Source organism: Ictalurus furcatus, chromosome 21 (genome assembly GCF_023375685.1).
Source record: "Ictalurus furcatus strain D&B chromosome 21, Billie_1.0, whole genome shotgun sequence".
Taxonomy (NCBI): domain Eukaryota; kingdom Metazoa; phylum Chordata; class Actinopteri; order Siluriformes; family Ictaluridae; genus Ictalurus; species Ictalurus furcatus.
The window spans coordinates 13,956,849-13,972,707 of record NC_071275.1 but is presented as its reverse complement, the minus strand read 5'-3'; the positions used below and the strand labels follow the sequence as shown (position 1 = coordinate 13,972,707).

General features: G+C 40.5%; 1 protein-coding gene across 2 annotated transcripts in view; it reads left to right on the top strand.

Moving 5' to 3' along the window:
* foxp4 (forkhead box P4) overlaps nt 1-15,859 on the top strand; it is a 146,482-nt gene that overhangs the window by 82,175 nt on the left and 48,448 nt on the right. For both annotated transcript variants that reach the window (XM_053652984.1, XM_053652983.1), the window contains exons 4-5: nt 1,055-1,177; nt 9,371-9,457. In XM_053652984.1, the coding sequence (XP_053508959.1) occupies nt 1,055-1,177; nt 9,371-9,457 (210 nt within the window). The remainder of the gene's footprint in view (nt 1-1,054; nt 1,178-9,370; nt 9,458-15,859) is intronic.

Below are 15,859 nucleotides of genomic sequence, written 5' to 3'. Positions count from 1 at the left end.
AATTCGAGGAAGCATACCACAGACGTGCTTCGCGGCTGCTTGTCTATTCTTTTCTCTTTTTTTTCTCCTTTAATTCCAGCCCATTCTCAAATTTTCTCTTTTCTCTCTAACCCCCCCCCCACCACCACCACCACCAGATATTCCCTCACTGCGTATTTGGAGTAAGATAATCATCTCTCTCCGCTCGTTTTAACGCCTCACTGTCATTGAGCAAATTGCGCTCTCTATTCCAGACTGTTGCAAGCTGTTTCCTGATCGCAATCTTATCGAGTTGTTTGTGATTTCTGACAAAGGCTCGATTCTGTCAGTAGCAGCTCTTAATAACGTGTATGTGCGTGTGTGTGTGTGTGTGTGTGTGTTTTGAAGTTGTTTGGTTCAGATAAGAGTTCCTAGCCAAAAGAATATTTACTCAGTGTGTTAAGTGATTCTTATTTATTTATTTATTTCTGAACAACTGACAGCTTTATAACAACAGAGCTTTGTGGTAAAAGCGTGTTGTTTTGTTTGTGTCAGTTGTACTGTTCGTAATAAAAGGCTGAGATGATATCTCTTGGTCTTCTGTTTTGCATAGAGTACACTATGTAGTGTCTACAAGTGCACTATGTTCGACCCTACGTACTGTAGCTCAGAACACTGAAGTTTGTGGGGGAAGAAATATTGCTTTTATATGATAACCATGTGTAATTGTTGCTATTTAGCATTTTTGGAAGGAGTCTCCAGTGTCAGAGATAATGGTGTAAACTGAAGTTTTCCAACACAGAGCAAACAGTAAATGTTACTATAAATGGATAAAAATGTATAGCGTGTCGTTCTGTGTGGAAAACGATCGACTGACGATCATCGGCTGTTGATTATTTTCCTGTTACAGCATGCCCCGTCATACTGCATATGTACCTCTGTATATAGTACAGTGCAGATGTTGTTGTTTATGTTAAATATCATGATTATGCATTTGTGTTGTTGTGCACAAAGTGACCCAGCACGAGTGTAGACACACATACACACACATGCACGCACGCACACACTCACTAACCGCTTGTCTGTGATTGGTCAGGTGCCCGTGTCCATGGCAATGATGACCCCGCAGATGATCACTCCTCAGCAGATGCAGCAGATTCTTTCACCTCCACAGCTGCAGGCGCTGCTCCAGCAGCAGCAGGCTCTCATGCTGCAACAGGTACTACACACACACACACACACTCAATCAAGTAAATGTCATGCATTCACAAAAATGCACTCAGACTCTCACATACAGTTACACACACTCACACACACACACACACTCACACTCAATCAAGTAAATGTTATGCATTCACAAAAATGAACTCAGAATCTCACATACAGTTACACACACTCACACACACACACACACACACACACACACACACACACAGACTTTTGGCTCTTTTAGGGGTTTTATTTTTTGGTTCATTGCAGTTTTGTAAAAAAGCAGCCAGAACTGTCAGCTATTACTATCCTAGTGGGAACATTTGGTCCTCATCAAGATATTAAATCAACACACGCACACACACACACACACACACGCACACACATTTAGATCTTGTATCAAATCTTATTTCTGCGCTGTTTTACTGCACACCTCCTCCCTCCCCGTCTTTAATTGAGACTCTTAATCTACTAGGCAGCTTTACTCTGTTTTAATCACACACACTTCCAGCACAAATTAGTTCCCTAAGTCCGTGTGCCAAGTCAGTGCAGGCATCGAAATTTGCCAAGGAAGTCTCAAACTGATGCTCTTTACGACTACAACCGTTTCCAGGTCTTTTATGGACGTGCTCGTGTGTATGCGTGCCATAAATGCACACGATATATTTAGGTGCGGTTCGTGTAAAAGCTTTTGAGAGTACTTGATTGCGGATGTAATGTAGTTGAGACAGAGCTGCTGAAACATCACGCAGGTTGATTGCATCCTAACAGACGTGCCCAGGAATGAGCGCTTTGATGGCTGTATAAGTAGCTTTTTTTTTCCTCTTTATACTTAGCATTTATGAGATTTAACTACGCCTCCTTTGGCTCGTGCTTCTACACGTCTGTGTGCCGCCAGCCATGGAACGCTTATGTGAGACTCTCTCTCTCTCTCTCTCTCTCTCTCTCTCTGTATCTCTCTCTCTCTTTCTATGTTTACCGACTCCGAGGCCTCTTGTTATCTCATGCTGTTGCCCGGGGTCCAAAGGTGTGGCCCTAGGAGGCAGACGTGAAAGAACAAACACCTCTTGCATGTCTCTCAAATATTTAACACAGCGCCGCTAGCTCACCACAAGCGCCGCCCCTCGGCCTTTTAACCTCCCGCAGAAATGAGGTCATCCTCCAGTTCGCCACTTCAGCTTATTTCCTCGAATGAGAAGGCTGAACGAGATGTGCATTAACAGTATCTTCCGGTTAAAAAGGGGAAGATTTCTCCGAAACTATTAGAACAGCATGGCCAATTCAATTGTTTCTGCTATACACCAAAGACATTCGGGTTTGAGATCAAAAGATGTATATGAGAAGAGAGTTTAGAGTTTTGTGTTAAACGACGTAGAAGATAGCACGTTTTTTTGTGTCATACTCGCTCGCCTAATTTGTGGGCGAGCGAAAATATTGGAACATGTGACTGACAGGTGTTGCTTGTTACCCTGTTAGATTGATTGGTTAAACAATAAGAAGCTCTGAACATGTGCTCTTGGTTTTAGACTTTGTTGTTAAATAGGATAAGCCAACATGACGATCAGAGAGCTGTCTATGGGAGAACAGCGAGCCATTTTGAAGCAGGGAAAAGAAGGAAAATCAATCAGAGGCATTGCAGAAACATCGGGCAGAGCCAATACAACAATTGGGTATGTTGTGAAAAAGAAAGAACCCACTTATCTGTTCCTGTACTTTTGCCCGCCTAATAATCGGATGGTCGGATACAGAAGGTTCTGTTTTATGTTGTTTAACACATCTGGATATAAATAAAAGCTGAAATAAAAAGATAAATTCTCATCTCATATCCGTCTTTTGATCTCAAACCCAAAAGTCTTTGGTGTACAGCACAAACAAATGAACTGGCCTTGCCGTTCCAATAGTTTCCGAGGGTACCTTTGACTAATAAAAAAATGACATGTCACCTAGAGTTAGTCCACTTTTGTTGGACTGCACCAACGACTCCGCTTAGGAATGTTTAAAATAAGCATTCGCTGTTCAGTGCAGTAAAATGTCTTGAAACGACGTCCATGGTAATTAAACGTTACTTGTGTAGCAGATAAGAATTAGTTTAGACATGCAGGAGTATTCCTTTAATGGAGTAGTAGAAGTGAAAAATATTTTCATTTTTATTTTAATCCTAAAACAAGGAATGCCGGTTGTTTCAGGCAAACAGAAATTGCTCAAAGATCGGACAAATTTAGCGTGATCGAAATAGGTGTATGCTAGGTGTATAGAAATCAAAATTCGTCCATTTTTATAGCTTTTTTCTCTCACAGATGTGTTGAAAGGTTGCTCTAAAAGTCAGCATGTCAAAAGGGTTAAGGTTAATAGCCAAGCTATTCTCAATAAACTCTCCGTTGCACACACTGGGGTCTTTTTTTTTTTGAGCATGTGCATGAAAAGAAGTAGACTAATGCTTTTTTTTCCTCTCTAATATGAATGCTCATAGACATATGATTAAACATACTGAGAATGTGTGTCTGAGTGTGTTTATGCATGAGTTAACCTTTACATTCCCCCCCAACCCTTAATTACAGCCCAGCTGATATATATTTTTCCTTTTTTCCCCCCAGTCTTCTCGTCATTACAGAAAGCCAAGGTCACAATAATGGGAGTCTAAGGTGAATGCGTTCGAAAGGCGTACGGTTAACTTGAAAGGGGTCCACTGAATCAAATCATTAAAAAAAGCCCTTAATTATCCTTTTAATTATTCTCCCTAGCGCCGAGCTCCACACGGGCATGAATTAAAGGGGTAATGAGCGGGTGAGTGGTCGAAGGGGCCGATGCCAGTCAGGCATGGAGGAGAAAATTTTGCTCCGTCCAGAGAGATTGCCGACATATTGGATCTGACGCGGCTCTAGTGCGTTAAATAGAGTTTAGGCACCAGCTTCAGTTGGCTAACTCCTTTTTAAGGTGGCCTGAAGCTTGACGACATGAGACACTCTCCACTAGTATCATACAAACTTCTGAAACAAGGTCTTTTTTGCGCATCAACCATACCGTATTCCTCAGTAAAGCAGCTCATGTGCCATTGGTATCGAGATTGGGGTCAGGTCGAGGGACGTTTTCTCCAAAGTTTTAGAGTAAGACAAAGAAATAAATGCCGTCTCACTGCATAGACACTTTGTCTAAGTTTTATGGCCCAGGTTTCCAGGCCAAGTTCTAGTCCGTACGCCAGTTGGCCCTCATATTGATGGCTCTTAGTAAGTCATGATGAGTGAACACCCTTCTAGTTGGCTCTGATTTCCTTGCTTGATGCGTGGCGCAAGAGAGTCATGGTTAAGGTTGAGATCTCTTGTGTTTTGTTCACTACTTAGCGAAAAGATGTTCCTCTGACCCAAGCAATCTCTTAGGATTTTATAGCAATACTTTTGTGTTTTGAGCATCCGTTCCGCTGAGTATATTGTAATCTCTTCACATTTTCCTGATGATGGGTGTGAGTGTAAAACGAAAAAAGAGATGGAGTAATTGTGACAGGTCTGAAAGGCAACCATTGTTTTATTGTGACCATCCACATATTTTATACTCAACATCATTGTACAGAGTCGACGTCTATTAAATTCCCAATTCCCAGAATAATCGTTCAGCCACAGCCGGCATCATGTACAAAAAGCCGAAGCTTGTTGTTATTTGAACTTTTCTTGTTTCTGGCATCCCCTAAGTGCCCTTCGTCAGCCTCCACCATGTCCAGGCATTCCCATGTCTGTGCCAAGTTTCTAATGTTAATACAGCTTCCTGGTAAAAATAAATAAATAAATAAATAAAAATTTGAAAGGAAAACAACAGTTGCATGTTTGCTGTGGTTTTAGAGATAGATGTAGAACAAGGGTGCAGCCGGGTGCCAGACAGGCAGGCGCACCAGCCTGCAAAACTGCTTGAAGCAGAGCTTCACCAAGACCTTGCAGAGAAAAGCAGAAGTGTAGGATCAGCCTTAATAAGAGGAGGGAATTGAGTAAAGTGAAGTAGTCAAATTGCATGCATTGCTTTCAGTGTTTATCAAGATTTTAAAGACAACCTGAAAATGGTGGTTATCACGTTTGCCTCGCAGCTCCAGGGTTAGGGGTTCGAATCCCGCCTCCGCCGTGCTTCGGGGGTTTCCTCCAGGTACTCCAGTTTCCTCCTCCAGTCCAAAGACATGTGTCATAGGCCAATTGGCATTTCCAAATTGTCCGTAGTGTGTGAATGTGTGTGCGATTGTGCCTTGCGATGGGTCAGTACCCTGTCGTGCCCCGAGTTCACTGGGATAGACTCCAGGCTCCCCACAACCCTGTAAATGAAAAGCGGTATGGAAAATGGATGGATGGATGAAATTAAAATTTTTTTATTGTGATAGTTCATGTTCCCTGAGATATAATTTCCTGATATACAGCGTCAATCGCGCTAAAGACAAACCGGTGGTCACCAACTGACCAGAGACATAGAAGGATATCTTGCCTGACTTCAATTAGCCTATAAATGACTGTCATTAGTCTACTTTCGCTCGGTCATGGTCTCCTTAATTTGCTCCCTAAATATACATCTATTTTTGGTTTATATTTAGTTCGATGTCTTTGCAAATCTCTTTGATCTAGACGTCTTATTAATGCCGTCCAAGACCTCTTTCTCACTTCTGATTTTTTGACTACTCCACCATGCAAGCACGCACAAAGGAAAGCAATATGGACCAGTTTAATCATGTCATATTATGCACGATGTTTTACTTTCTTTTAAAATGTGTTGGACATTTTTGCATTATTGCTCTTATTTTTTGTAAAATAAACAGCACTATAAACCTATCCTTTTTCATTCAAATTTTCATTCACATTCAAAATGATTGGCTTAGTCCAGTGGATTTTTTTTTCTGATATTGATTAAGAACAACAATAAATGTCAAATAAAGTAGAACGCTAAAAAAAAAAAGAAAGAAATCAAACAATAAATTCAAGGTTTCGATACGCTTTCCTTTGGTTTATTAATGAATAACCGCATAGATAAATGTGTGTATTTTCTTTCACATTCCTGCACGACTTTTACAATCTCTCTATCTCCCTTCCATTGTTCGAAAGAATGAAACACAATCTTCACTATAATGCCCCAAACACACACACACACACACACACATATATGCATGCGTGTGTACACACATCTTCCGAAATCTTGTAATCTGAGTTGGCAAGGTGTGTCGCTGCAAAGTGTTTCCCTGCGATAACACATACACACAGCAGTGTTTACCTGTGTATAAAGACTGAGTCACATTCAGTCTAGCTTTAAATCAGTAACTGGCGTGTAAACACACTTTTGTGTTCTTTATTAACCAACCTCCTCCCGTGCCCAGGGCCAAACACACCGCTGAGTTTCTGAGAAACTAGGTGTCGGTGTATATCACAGGTTGTTACCTGTGGACTAAAATGTGTGTGTGTGTGTGTGTGTGTGTGTGTGTATACAGTATATACGTGCGCACACTTCTGTGAGGTCATTGAAAGTTGATATTTATACTGACTTACAGTTAAATCATACACATGACTCCCACCTTTGCTCACCAATAAAGCCTGTCATATCTCACACCCCCCCCCCCCCACACACACACACACATATATATATATATATATGCTGATCCCGGATCAGCTCTTGGAACTCGATTCCACTCATTTAAAAAGCCGTAAACAGCGAGTGATCGCAGATCATCTTAAAAAGCGGCTCGTCCATGAGGGTTTCATGAGACAGGTGCTACAGCCGAGTGGGTCGTAAATAACAAGGCCTGTCTGTGTGTTGTCAAGTGTGCCACGTTGCAGGAAAATTTACGGGTTCCCTCAAAACGCCAGAAGCTTTAACTTTTTACTGAAAACCTGAAAAGGGGGGGGATTTTTAGAATGGGTACCTTTATTCCTTTATCGTGCAAGGCATGTTTTTTTTTTTATTTCCTCTATGACCACTTTAAAAAACCAAACTTTCACAGTGTAGCACTTTATGTAGTCCTTTGTGTGTCAGAGAACCTTCACTCCTGGGTTCTTACAATTGATGCAGATGATCATTATAACCCTCATCCATCCATGCATTTTTTTCATACTGCTTCTCCTATGGGTCACAGGGAACCTGGAATCTATCCCAGGGAGCATCGGGCACAAGGCAGGGTACCAATCCATCACAGGGCACAAACACGTACACATTCGTACACTATGGACATGCCAATCAGGCTAAAATGCACATCTTGGGAGGAAACCGGCGTCCGTGGAGGCAGCCCCCACAGCACGTGTCGGGAATCGAACCCCCAACCTTGGATGTGTGAGGCAAATGTGCTAACCACTAAACCACCATGCGCCCCCATTATAACCTCCTTATCCATTATGTGGTTTTTTTCACAGAACACTAGAAGGTAGAGTGCTGTAGTGTGAATTTGTTGTCGCTCAAGAACACCAGTGTCTTTACTCAAACAAATTTCTGTTGCTCAAGGCTTGTTTTGTATGGAGAGGAGAGATAAAATTAAATAAAATAAGCCATGCTTTATTTAAAGGTCTTGTTCTTGTTGTTAGCCTTGGTAAACTTTGGGATTTACTGAGTTGTGTTTTCTAATCTCTTTTCTAAGAAGTGTCCTTGGTATACTCTGTTTCATGTTTTTTGTAGTGTTATGGTGTTTTATCTTTCTCTTTGATTGATTTAAAGCAACATTTGTGGATTTGGAGACCTCTATGGCGGAAAAATGTTATTGCAAGGAGAACATTTTTCATAAAGCCAGTTATACTGTGCACCACTATCCTGCATGTATTCATTTGCACAGTATCAGTATTACAGGACTGAAAATAATATATTTTATTTATCTATCTATCTATATATATATATATATATAGAGAGAGAGAGAGAGAGAGAGAGAGATAGATAGATAGATATTTTAAAATCTGTCATACTGAGTACTATGTGTAAGATTTGGCTGTTTTTTCAGTTCAACAACTGACACTATAGTATGCAGAACAGTTAGCAGTAGGAGAAGAAGCTGTAGCAAGTTAGTTTTAACCCAAATGATAGTAGATGTGTGGAGGTGTGAAACTAACAGAATACATTAGAACAATGCAGCAGGTTGATGATAGCAATAAAATAGTGTGGTAGAGTCAGCTTTTGATAAAGTTAGCTTTCGGCAAGGAGAGTCAGCCTTTGGTAGACTAGAGTTGGCCTTGGGTAGAGAAGTGACAGCCGTTGGTAGGGTCAGCTTTTTGTGGAGTCAGCTTTGGTAGAGTTAGTTTTATTTGGCATTACCTTTTGGTAGAGTAGAATCAGCTTTTGGTAGAGTAGAGGCAGCTTTTGGTGGCATTAGCTTTTGGTAGAGTCAGCTTTTGGTAGAGTAGAGTCTGCTTTTGGTAGAGTAATGTCAGCTCTTGGTGGCATTAGCTTTTAGTAGAGTAGAGTCAGATTTTTGTAGAGAAGAGTCAGCTTTTGGTAGAGTAGAGTCAGCTCTTGGTGGCATTAGATTTTGGTAGAGTAGAGTCAGCTTTTGGTAGTGTCCTGTCAGCTTTTGGTGGCACTAGCTTTTTGTAGAATAGAGTCAACTTTTGCTAGAGTCCTGTCAGCTTTTGGTAGAGTAGAGTCAGCTTTTGGTAGAGTCCTGTCAGCTTTTGGTGGCACTAGCTTTTTGTAGAATAGAGTCAGCTTTTGATAGAGTCCTGTCAGCTTTTGGTAGAGTAGAGTCAGCTTTTGGTAGAGTCAGCTTTAGGTAGATAAATAGTTTGAGTAGAGACAGTTTTTGGTTGAGTAGGGTCATTTTTTTAGAGTCAGCTTTTGTTAGAGGCAGCTTTTGGCAGACTCAAGTCTGGTTAGGAAAGAGTAAATTTTTTTTAGAGATTTTGTCAGCATCAGTTTTTAGTAGAACTTTTGTAGAGTCAGTCCCTTTTTTGTTTGCCGACTTAAATTTTTTTAAAAGGTGTAGATCCGCGGTGATGTATAGTGCATGATTTTCAGTCCTTCTTTTCTCTACTGACACAGTCGTGCTACTAATTTAATTCTTCACAAAAACAAAAGTTACTTAATGCAGATTTAATCCTGCTGAACTGTGTGAATGGTATATACTGATAATATACAGTACCATGGATACAAGGATATCTATTTAAATTCTCACGTGTGATCTACTCTGAAGAACAGCTTAAAAATTAACGGTCTGGTTACCCAAAGACTATCTGGTTTCATCCCATTGTTTTTCTCTCTTGTCTTGCTTTAGTTGCAGGAGTACTATAAGAAACAGCAGGAACAGCTGCATCTTCAGCTTCTCAGCCAACAGCAGCAAGCAGGGAAGCAGGCCAAAGAGGTGAGCCCTCCCGACTACCCCTTACTCACTCCACTTCCTAGTTCCCTTCTCTGTAAATGGCTAACGCACCACTTAGCACACTCTGAGTGCTAGTTGAGTGTTTGGATATTAATATCTCAGCTAACATAACATTTACACACAGAGTCATCTGAATAATCAGAGAAGCTCCAATAGACATCATCATGTAGTCTAGAGCGTCTTTCTGTTAATCATGAGGAAGCAAAAGGATCTTGTGCATTATACAACTCCATTCTCTCCTCATCAGCTTAGCTTCATCTGTGATCTAAAAACATCTTAAGACATCAAGGGAGTATGGATTTGTATTATTATTTTTTTCCCCCCTCAAAAACGCTAAGCCGTTCTCCAAACCTCAGCAAGGTCTTATTGCTAATACTTGTTAAGTATTAATTTACAAGTCGTCGCTTGCTAAGCCTAGTGGAAAATCCCTATTACGGCTCTCTGGCGAAGCTGTAGAGCTCTTTAATTGTCCATGGAGGCAGCGTGAAAGGAGAAGGCCTGCTTTGGTTAATGAAGGTGAGTGGGAACATGCAAGATCCGGCCATAACGCAACAAAGGATTCGGAGATCGACACTAATCCAACGCGCAAATGAATTCTGAACACCTGACTGTCTGTCTGTCTGTATTTCTTTATTTTGTCTGTTTCTCTCACCCTTTCTCTCAATTAAACACACAAACATCATACAAGCTTAGTTCTGTTCACTAGCAACGGGGTGTCTCATTGACCCACAGCTTCTCTTTTACTTTTATAGCTATACAATTCTGAGTCCGAAAATAGACACACAAACCACTTCCCATATTTTGAGATCCTCCTGCAGGTCTGTGTGTGTATGTTTGCACAGGTGTGGAGTATAAATGTGAGATAGTGCTCATGTGACTGGGACTAAAATGATCCTTTTGTTTCTTATTTATGTAACTTTTATATGCATCGTATTATTTTTATTTTGCTGCTCAATGTAGTATAGATGTGATTGAAAAAAATGGATTTGATTTAAAAAATTTTCGAGAACACAAAGTTTTGTGTTACGTAAAGCTCCACTCTTATTCCACTCTTAGTAAAATGCTAAACAGGTCCTAAATTTGAGGTTGTTAATTAAGAAAAAAGTTTTTAAAAAGTAGTTTTTTATTGAATTCTATTCTATACTATGATTAAGGAATTTATTTATGAAAAAAACCTATATTTTAACAAAACAGTCATTGCAATTATTAACGAATATAAATGCAAATCTGTAAGAATGACCACAAAATTGAAAATGTATATAATTTAATTAAGAACCAGGAACTATGAATAAAACCAGGTTCAACAAAGCCGTTTTTCATTTGAATTAGTGCGTTGTCTACCAGAGACACAAATGGGATGCAAAAATGGTCAGGATTGACAGGTTTTAGAGGTTGTATGCAGATGACATGGTTCATAACATTTGTTCTGGGAGAAGTTGCAGAGGTGTGGGTGGGGAGTTTTGTTTGGTCAACTCAGCACAGAGAAGAAAAACAATTACAGAAGCTGAAAAGAATTTTATTTTCTTTTTCTTTTTGTTGGGTGTGTGTGTATAATAAACCATCATGTTAGACAGGAAAGGACAGAAATAAATAATTCCAAATAGGTTTAACTGCATTAACTTTTCTATGATGGCTTTTCTGACGTTTTTACCTCAGAGTCACAACATGTACAGGGCTCTGAAAAAGTATTTGCCCCCATACTGATTTCTGCGGTTTTTGTGAATATTTCATACGAAATTGTTTCAGAAATTTCAAATAAAATCTAAGATAAAACAAAGGCAGCCTGGGTAAACACGAAATACAGTTTTTAAATGATAATGTTATTTATTGAAGCAAAAAAGTTATCCAGTACCAACTGGGCGTGTGTGAAAAAGTATTTGCCCCCATAGTTACTAATTCCCCAAATCTATGAAACTGCATTCATAATGGGGTTCAGCTGGGCTAGACACAACCAGTCCTGATTACTGCAAACCCCGTTCAATCAAATCAATACTTAAACAGAACTTTTCAACAGCATGAAGTTGGTTAAAAAGGTCTTACCCAGTAACACACTATGCCAAAATTGAAAGAAATTCCAGAAATGGTGAGGAAGAAGGTAATACACCAGTCTAAGAAGGGTTCTATTTAAAAGACTGTGGGATTCCAAAGAACCACAGTGAGGGCCAATATCTCCAAATGGAAAAACCTGGCACAGTAGTGGACCTTCCCAGAAGTGGCCGACCTTCCAAAATTCAAGATCACAGTGACGACTCATCCAGCAAGTCACAAAAGAGCCAAGGACAACATAAAAGGAACTACAGGCTGTGCATCAATAAAGACCACTGTTCATGACTCCACTATCAGAAAGACACTGGGCAAAAATGGCATCCATGGAAGATTGGCAAGGTGAAACCCACTGCTAACCCAGAAGAACATTGAGGCTCATCTGAATTTTGCCAAAACATACCTTGATGATCCTCAAATCTTTTGGGAGAATATTCTGTGGATTGAGGAGTCGAAAGTGGAACTGTTTGGAAGACAGGGGTCCCGTTACATCTGGCGTAAACCAAACACAGAATTCCACAAAAAGATCATCATACCTACGGTCAAGCATGGTGGTGGAAGTGTGATGGTGTGGGGATGCTTTGCTGCTTCATGGCCTTGGCAATTTGCAATAATTGAGGGAAACATGAACTCTACTCTCTACCAGAAAATCCTAAAGGAGAATATCTGGCCTTCAGTTCGTAAGTTGAAACTCAGAAGCAACTGGGTTCTGCAGCAAGACAATGATCCAAAGCACAGGAGTAAATCCTAATCCTAGAAGTAAGTGAAAGACTGATCTCCAGTTATCGGAAGTGTTTGGTTGCAGTTATTGCTGCTAAAGGTGGCACAGGCAGATTTTAAGTTTAAGGGGGCAGTTAGTTTTTCACATAGGTGATAGGTGTTGGATAACTTTTTTTTGCTTCAAAAAAAAAAAACTGTATTGTGTGTTTACTCGGGTTGCCTTTGATTTATGTTGTATTTCGTTTGAAGATCTAAAACTATTTAGTATGAGATATACAACAAGACAGAAGAAATCAAATACTTTTTCACATCACTGTACATGACACACTGTGCTAATAAACTGTATATAAAAATATTGAAGAAGTGTTGTAGAAGGTAAGAGTGGAAGGAAAAGAGAGAGAGCATGAACAAGCTTTTGAGATAATGGCAAAGAGGGATTAAGACCTGTTAGATGCAGCCCAGACATGGTGACTGATGGAGAATATGCGTGGCAAATGCTCAACAAGGTATCTGAGCACAAACACACACTGTTTGATAGAAACGCATAGCAGTGACACGTGTACATACGGGCTAGCTTTCACTCATACTCTAGTTTTTGGGGATGTCAGAATACACAGCATTGTGTATTATAGGTTATAACACAGAAGGAGAACATGGGGTGTGTTGGGGTGGATGCATGTCCAGACTAGTTTGGGGTTTGTGTGTGTGTATGTGTGTGTTGAGTGTGCAGAGGGCGCCCCAGGGAGAAAAGCAGTGCCCATGCTTAACTAAACGACAGGTGCTCAAGCAAGAAAGCACGAAAAAGAAAGCTGCTCCTGCGTCTCTTTTCCTTTCCAGGCAAATTCAAAACCTGAAACTGGTCCTTTGAGTGCCATGGAAAGCCCAGGGGTATATTTCGAGTAGCTAATCACACTTGGAATTTCTGTGTGTCTTGGAATAGGGTATATAAACATGCATTTGAGTCATTAGCTAGTCACTGCTAAGAACCCATTAGCAGGGAGGATTCTGAACATTTATGAAAATAACGTAAAAATCCTCATAGAAATCCTGTCAGGTTAGCTTGTGTTAGCTAGAAAGAATCCATTAGCAGCGAGTATTCAGAACATTTATTTGGGAAAAAAAAATTCCTCTTAGAAATCCTGGTTAGATCATATTAACTAGCATTTATGGAAATAACTGAAAAAAAGTCCCTTAGAAATCATGGCAAGTTAGCTTATCCGACTTAGCCAGAATTCATTAGCATTTGATTTCGTACATTTATTCAAAATAATTACTTAAAAATTCCTCTCATAAATCCTGTCAGGTTAGCTCATATTAGCTATTCAGAACCAATTAGCAGTGACAATTCTGATCATTTATGAAAATAACACTTAAAAATCCTCTCAGAAATCCTCTCAGGTTAGCTCATATTAGTTTGCTGGTTAGCGGGAGCTGTGAACTGTGATCATTTATTTAAAATAATGATAATAATAATAATAATAATATTAATAATAACAACTACAACAACAACTTAAATCCTGTCAGGTTAGCTCACATTAGCTAGCCAGAACCCATTCTGAACATTTATGAAAATAATACTTAAAATACTTGCAGTGGTGGCTTGGCTCTGGGTTACTGCTCGGAAGGTCAGCCCCAGGTCAAGGTCAAGCCCCAGCACTGCCAAGCTGCCACTGTTGGGCCCTTGAGCAAGGCCCTTACCCCTCTCTGCTCCAGGGGCGCTGTATCATGGCTGACCCTGCACTCTGACCCCAACTTCCTAACATGCTGGGGTATGTGAAGAAAATAATTTCACTGTGCTGTAATGTGTATGTGATTAATAAAGACTCATTATCATTAAAAATAGCTGTTTAGCTAGCTTTATGTTAGCAATTTAGCTAGCTTGGTTGTATACACTAATAAATATGTATTCCTTAATAATAATAATAATAATAATAATAATAATTTTATTCATATCCATACCACTGTTCAGTACCTAACAACACCGTGTATCCTACAGCACACATAAACATTCATCTTCAATGCACAATACAGGAGTATAAATGGTAGATTATAATCATATGTGTCTTGTGCCTTTCTTTCAGCTTTGCATAGATGCATCAAAGAAAAAAAAAGGCTGTCAAAGTTCTGACAGGGCCACTTAAAACTCTAGACTTGAAAATGCATTTTTTTTTTAATGTATAGGAGAGGCCTGAAGTCTGCTCTCTGTCTCAGCAAAGCAAGCTGTAATTGCTTGTCAGGGTAGCGGCATGTGCATGAGGTGAGAGATCACAAGAGAGAGCGAGTGTGAGACAGTTACCACTCACGTTCGTCAATTCTTGTATTTGAAACTTTTTCTTGCCTATGTTTCTCACTCTCTCCCTGTCTCCCTGTCTCTCTGCCTGTATGTATGTATGTGTGTGCGCGCGTGTGCATGTTTGACGCTTAGGCCACAGAGTCAGCCCGGAGTCAGCCTAATGAAGTGGGCCTGTCAGTCGTAGCTGGCGTGCCCAAACTCTGCTTGATGTGCTCATAAATCAAGCTGACAGGCGCACTCCTCTGCTAGCTTTGGCCACTCGAGTGCATCTAATGTAAACAGTGCGCAGACACAATGTGTTAAAGAACTCGAACCGTGTCCCAGGAGACCGAGCCAGGGAGAGGAAAAAAGAACAGAGAGAGGAGGAGAGAGCATAGGATATGCACAGAGAGATGAAGGGGAGGGGGAGGATGGACAGAAATGGACAGAAGAGTCAGGGAAAATAATAGGAAGTGAGAAAGCTGGGTTTACTAATTTCTTCCAGTAGTTGTTTAGAAGCACGTTTTTCACGTTTTCCCCATTCTGTCACTTTGTCTGACCTTGTCTCCATTTTTCTCTTCAGATGTGCATCAGGTGTGCAAGTCCAAGAGTGCCACATAGCCACATGGTCTACTACTGCTGTATAGTATGTAGAAAAACAAGACTGAAATGGAAAAAAATCTAAATGATGACCACAGGCCAGTGTTGCAAAAATATATCTATGGAGAATAATAATAGGAAATCGATCCATCCATCCACTGTATCACTTATCCTACACAGGGTCACGGGGAGCTTGGAGCCTATCCCAGGGATCTTGGGGCATGGGGTGGGGGACACCCTGGATGGGGTGCCAATCCATCGCCGGGCTCAATCACACACGCATTCACACACTACGGACAATTTAGACATTGAACTTACATCACAGGTCTTTGGACTGGGGGAGGAAACCAGAGTGTCTGGAGAAAACCCCAGAAGCACAGGGAGAACATGCAAACTCTATTCACACAGGGCGGCGGTGGGAATCAAACCCCTATCCCTGGGGGGTTTGCGAGGCAAACGTGCTAACTACTAAGCCACCGTGCTCCCCATGATAGGAAACGTATAACCAATATAGTTATCAGCAGTACTTAGTCTCTCTTTTATCACTTGAGCTAAATGTTACTAATGGCTTTTAAACAGGTGTCTCGTTGTCATCGGTCTTAACACTGGTGCCGAAACAATCGGTTAATTCAGTGAATTTTGTTCGGTTGGCTAAATTTCCCATATTTTTATTAGGTCATTCAAACATAAAGCGTGCTCTGTTTTCTATTTTGATGATGATGATGATGGTATCTGATCACAAGCTCTAT